This window comes from Glycine max, chromosome 13 (assembly GCF_000004515.6).
Source record: "Glycine max cultivar Williams 82 chromosome 13, Glycine_max_v4.0, whole genome shotgun sequence".
Lineage (NCBI taxonomy): Eukaryota > Viridiplantae > Streptophyta > Magnoliopsida > Fabales > Fabaceae > Glycine > Glycine max.
The window spans coordinates 44,815,019-44,820,568 of NC_038249.2; the positions used below are offsets into that span (position 1 = coordinate 44,815,019).

Below are 5,550 nucleotides of genomic sequence, written 5' to 3' on the forward strand. Positions count from 1 at the left end.
TATGTGATGCTATCACACGTTCCAGCACCTTCAATATGCATTACATGACTATAATTATGGCTAACTTTCTGTTTTATTTTCCTTTAGTTTATTGTATTTCTTTGCTGTTTTCTCCCTTTCCTTCGGCCATGGGTTTTCCAGGCAAGCTGTATTGTTTCGTGAAAATTACAGCTGACATTGCGACAATCTAGTGTTAGCTAAATGCTAATGCAATCACTATTCATCAAGATGGAGTAGTCACATACTGTTAACAATTATTCTCTGAGTATGGTTTAAACTTTTAATAATATTATACTAGTAGCGGCGCGCAGTACGTAATAATAAACGTTCCATTCTCTCTTCCAAATTGAGTAATCCGAATGTATATATGCTTGAGAATTGAGACTACTAATTAAGTAAACACAGAGATACGAAGATTTAATTCCAATGACGAAGTATATATAATGTAGCGTTGGATGTACTTTTTATAACAAAAACAAGGGGACCCTGAAGGAGTTAGAGGACAGTCTATTATTTGGAAAAAAAAAAAAGAAAAAAGAGGTAAATAGGTAAAGAGAAGGCTTGGACCATTATGTTCCAAAAGTTGGCTAAGGCAATTCGCAAAGCACCTTAGAAAAATCCTTGCATTAATTTTTGTTGGTGTTGCATAAATGGTGATGACCCACATGCAGGTTCTACATCTCACAAACCCTGTGTGTCTTAATAACTTTTGAACTCTCCTCTCTCGCCTTTAGATAGCTGCCACGTGATTTCAGGTTCCATCCTCTCTTCATCGTTGGTTCATCAATCACCAAATTAAAAATGGATTAAAAAGTGCTTTCTCGGTTTTCCTGAAAGAAGAACCTTTGTGACTTTGTCCATTTCTCCTCTGCCAAAAATCGTTTCAAAATTGAACAAGAAAAGAAAGAAGCTTCTCTTGCCAACAAGTTATTCCACTCCCTTGATGAATCTTCTTGTTCTCTTCCTGCCTGTTTGGGTGCTAAGCATTTCTTTTTCCTCACCAATTCTTCATGCTGCTTCCTCCATTTCTCTTTCTCAAAATGCACAAGCTGAATCTCCAGGTGCTCTACCTACAATTCCTTTGTTTATTTTAATCCTTCTTATGAGTTGGCATTTGTTCTAAACACTACAAAATTTTGAACTTGAAACACCAAACTACAAAACCTCACTCCGCTGTTTTTACTTCCTATTTTCTCTCTCATCGTGAGTTTTCCTTGAATTATGGTTGGTGTCATGTCATCATTTTTCATAATATATTCAAGTGTGATTTCTGAAAAATGCAATCGTGAAATTAAAGGATAGTAAATTTTGCATTGTTTGGTGCTCATGTCCATGGAAAATAATAAAACCTTCATTGGTAGACATTAACATGTTACTTTGGCTGAGGAAAACTTCCTCATACTCTACATGATTAATATAAATATTGAAGACATGAATTTAATGTGATTCAACGCCTCTTTTCTATGTCTACGAGAACATCTCAACAAAAATTGTATCACCCAACAAACCTGAGTCTCTCACTCAAAAGTTACAGAGAAGAACGATAATCACTATCTCACTTCTCTTAGAGTCAGGTCTCTTTTGCTTGGGCACATTTCCCCCTCTTCAAATTGGGTTGTTCTTCAAACCTCAAGAACCTCTATTTATAATGTGGGGCAGGACTTCTGAAGATTTCTTGAATAAGCACTAATTGATTGCTTACTACAATTCCAAGAGTCACCTCTCTTAGAAATTGTCATCACACGTTCAATTTATTGTGTCTCAAAATCACACTTGAATTAATGGTTGAGAATTTTGAATTGACATTCCAAACAACTTATTGAGTCACCTCCCTACCAATTTGTTCATATTAAATTTATTTTCATGAGTTGTAATCCCCCATCAACATTTTATTTGATGTGAATTCTTATATAAGTTCAGTATATGCTGCTTAATGAGTTGTAGTTTTGTCCTATATTGAAACAGGAATTCAGGAGGTTAGAACAGTGCACCACCAGAATTTGAATAAGAGAATTCTAATCGCACTAGTTGCTTGTTCTGCTCTTCTTGTTGGAGTCTTCCTATTCCTGTTATATGTCTGGTTCGGTCGACATAAAAACTTAAGATGCTCCAAAAGTAAAAGCCAAGAAACCATCGGTATGACTATTTTCTCTGGTGAAACTTTTATTTGGGTCTTCTTTTTGCTTTTGGACGGTGGTAATGCAAACATAGAAAATTACTTTTCCACTGCTCATTCATTTATTTATTGAACTCGCAGAGGCTGCAAAAGGGGAAACCATAAGCTCGGTTAATGCTAAACTTAACTACTCTAAGATGGCAGATAAAAAGAGTTCAGTTGCTATTTTTGACTATCAGCTGTTAGAGGCTGCAACAAACAGCTTTAACACAAGTAATATTATGGGAGAGAGTGGTTCTAGAATTGTTTACAGAGCTCATTTTGATGAACATTTCCAGGCAGCTGTTAAGAAAGCAGATAGTGACGCTGATAGAGAATTTGAGGTGATGATCCTTTAGAGTTAGATTTGAGTATGTATTTCCTCGGATCTGATTGATATTCCCCTTTTCTGAATTCACCTTTAGTTATTGCACTAAATTGCAGAATGAAGTGAGTTGGTTGAGCAAGATACAGCATCAGAATATCATAAAAATTATGGGTTATTGCATTCATGGTGAATCGAGGTTTCTTGTTTATGAATTGATGGAGAATGGATCTCTGGAAACTCAATTACATGGTACATTTTTCATTAATGTTGATCAAGAAAAGATAGTAAAAGAAATCTTATATTGGGAACTTAATTATCATATGTTGCTCATTGGTATCAACAATTGTAGGGCCTAATCGGGGGTCATCTTTAACTTGGCCTCTAAGGTTAAGAATTGCTGTTGATGTTGCCAGGTGAGTTTATGACGCTTATTCTACTTAAGACTAATTTAATGTCCCTTGTCTTATCTATATTATCTAATGCATATTGTCTGTTAGAGCACTAGAATATCTCCACGAGCACAACAATCCTCCTGTGGTTCATAGAGACCTAAAATCGTCTAATGTTTTTCTGGATTCTAACTTTAATGCCAAGGTTAGATTGTGATTGACTTGTTAGTCTTACATGTTGTCAATTAGTTAATAATATTACTTACTTTCCTTTACTGAGTTTTGTGATTCAGTTATCAGATTTTGGATTTGCTATGGTTTTGGGAATGCAACACAAGAACATGAAGATGTCAGGAACTTTAGGATATTTGGCTCCTGAGTACATATCGCATGGTATAGAAGAATATTTATTATCATAAAATTGTCAACATAAACCTTGTTACATTGTTGCTTCTTTCTTGAATCAGGTGGTTGTAGTTTAGTCTTTCCTTAGAAACATTACTTCTGTCTACCCTTTGACCTTCTGTTGAGATGCTTCATTGCTCCTGTTTTTGTTGTGATTTATAATATAAAGGAAGATAGTCCAATTAAGAGGAATAGAGGAAGCTGGTAGACCTAAAAGAAAGTTTGAATTGATTGAAAGAGATGAAATGAAGTGGAACAGAATGAGATGTAAACGGATGGAATGGAATAAACCCTTCTTTTCCTTTCTTTCCCTTCAATTTGGAGGGCATGAGGATGGAATCATCTATTCCATGATAAAATAGCGGAACAATGGAATGGTAACTCTGTTCCCTTCCATTCTATTCTAGTCCATTCCCTTCCTACATGTTTCATTCCATTCATAATTAGACATTCAATAAAACGTAGCCTTAGAAAACTTTTGTGGAACACATTAAAAGAACTTGGTAGAACTATGGAACTTGATCTTTTTCTTTTTTCATTTTCCTTCAAAACGAATATATAACAAGAGCCAGATTTTCAGGTAAACTAACTGATAAGAGCGATGTCTATGCTTTTGGGGTTGTCCTTCTAGAGCTCCTAACCGGAAAAAAACCCATGGAAAACATGACCTCGAACCAATATCAATCCCTTGTATCATGGGTATGTTTTCTCTCATGCTTTTTGAATGGAGAATTATGAAGAAAACTTCAATTCTGCAGTACTTGATGGTCACAACTTTCAATTTGCAGGCCATGCCTCAGCTAACCGACAGATCAAAGCTTCCAAGTATTCTGGATCCTGTTATCAGAGACACAATGGATTTGAAGCATTTGTATCAGGTTCATTAACTAAAAGCACCATAATCACAAATTTTCCTGCCTGTGATAAATGCTATATATCTTATAATCTTAAGTTCATGTTAACATTCTACAGGTTGCTGCAGTGGCTGTACTCTGTGTGCAATCAGAACCAAGTTATAGGCCACTAATAACTGATGTGTTGCACTCTCTTATCCCTTTGGTACCAGTTGAGCTTGGAGGGTCACTAAGAGTTACAGAACCAATCAGCTCATAGAACTCTCATTGATATTGAAAAGTTGTGTTTTCATTTTTCAACTATGGTATTTGTTCACTTTATTAACATTTTGTTATTGTAATTATTATCCAATTGTAATTATTCATGATTGTGATTTGGTTCTTCTTTTTAGTCGTAAATCATGGTGATATTACCATCTTTACAAGTTATGAGGACACTCTTAGATTAATTTGGTGGCTGTCTAGCTGAAAGATGCTTTTGTTTTGTGGGTTGTTTGTGAGTATTCAAGACGAATGCAACTATCAATATATAAATCACTAAATCTTAAAAAAAAGAAAAACATATCTACGGGGTTTTCATCATGATTACCGCTTCTAGTCTTCTTTCATGACATTCGAACATGAAAACCGTGTTCAACCTTATTATTCTATAAGTTTACAGTTACAGGATAGTGAGGATACTAAAAAGTTGGATGTTTGTGGCTCAGTCTTATACTTAAGAAATAGCAGGTATAATAAGGGTCACATAGGTATTATTTTATTGATTTCTTAAACAAAGTGGAAGTTGTATAATAGGAAGTATTTTCCTATTTTTTATTTTTATAGTATGAGACCTTCAATATCTTGAAGTCACAAAGTTCTCATAACTCTTATTTTCACTGTTCAAAAGAATCAAACTCGGTCCATATTTTTTGGGTATGATGAGGAGTTACAATTAACATTTTCCTAAAAAAAAAAAAAAATACATTTCACGTTGTTGTCTCACTTGATAATTGAGAAAAAGACATGAAGGTGAGAATCCTTCCGAGGATCAAACTTACAAATGTATAAAGTCCCGAATCTTTTTTATTCGGATGGATACACGTTCTTCCAATTTGGCATTTTGGCTAACAAGAAGCAATCTAATAAGAACAGGGCACACGCAAATTTTGTTTTCAAGTCAACTCATGGAAAACAACAAGAACGAGATAGAAAACACAGAAAATATAATCCAAGATTGCGTTCTCGATATTAACGATTCAGAGTTCTGAGTACTATAAATTAACCTGCATGCTTAATCATTTGTTTGGATTCCACAGATATGAACGCGCGGAGAATGTAAAATTCCTCTAACCATCTTTGTAAGAATCTGATGTTCCTTCGTAATCATCAATTTCATGGAGTTTATCCACTTTCCGAATAAACAATTGCTTACTCAGC

The 5,550-nt window shown here is 34.8% G+C and overlaps 1 protein-coding gene across 1 annotated transcript; it reads left to right on the top strand.

Moving 5' to 3' along the window:
* The first annotated feature begins 643 nt into the window (after positions 1 to 643).
* Positions 644 to 4,644, top strand: LOC100811491 (probable receptor-like protein kinase At1g80640). The gene is made up of 10 exons (XM_014766145.3): positions 644 to 1,061; positions 1,966 to 2,136; positions 2,258 to 2,499; positions 2,600 to 2,732; positions 2,833 to 2,896; positions 2,981 to 3,077; positions 3,166 to 3,265; positions 3,858 to 3,976; positions 4,066 to 4,155; positions 4,250 to 4,644. The coding sequence occupies exons 1-10, from the start codon at positions 944 to 946 to the stop codon at positions 4,388 to 4,390; spliced, it is 1,275 nt and encodes a 424-aa protein (XP_014621631.1). The 5' UTR covers positions 644 to 943; the 3' UTR covers positions 4,391 to 4,644.
* Positions 4,645 to 5,550: the final 906 nt, after the last annotated feature.

Excerpts from the sequence above, each read along its gene's own strand:
- LOC100811491 (XM_014766145.3), top strand. The coding sequence starts at position 944 with ATGAATCTTCTTGTTCTCTTCCTGCCTGTTTGGGTGCTAAGCATTTCT. Across the intron at positions 2,733-2,832 it reads TCTGGAAACTCAATTACATG|GGCCTAATCGGGGGTCATCT; the intron begins GTACATTTTTCA and ends CAACAATTGTAG. Across the intron at positions 3,266-3,857 it reads TCCTGAGTACATATCGCATG|GTAAACTAACTGATAAGAGC; the intron begins GTATAGAAGAAT and ends CCAGATTTTCAG.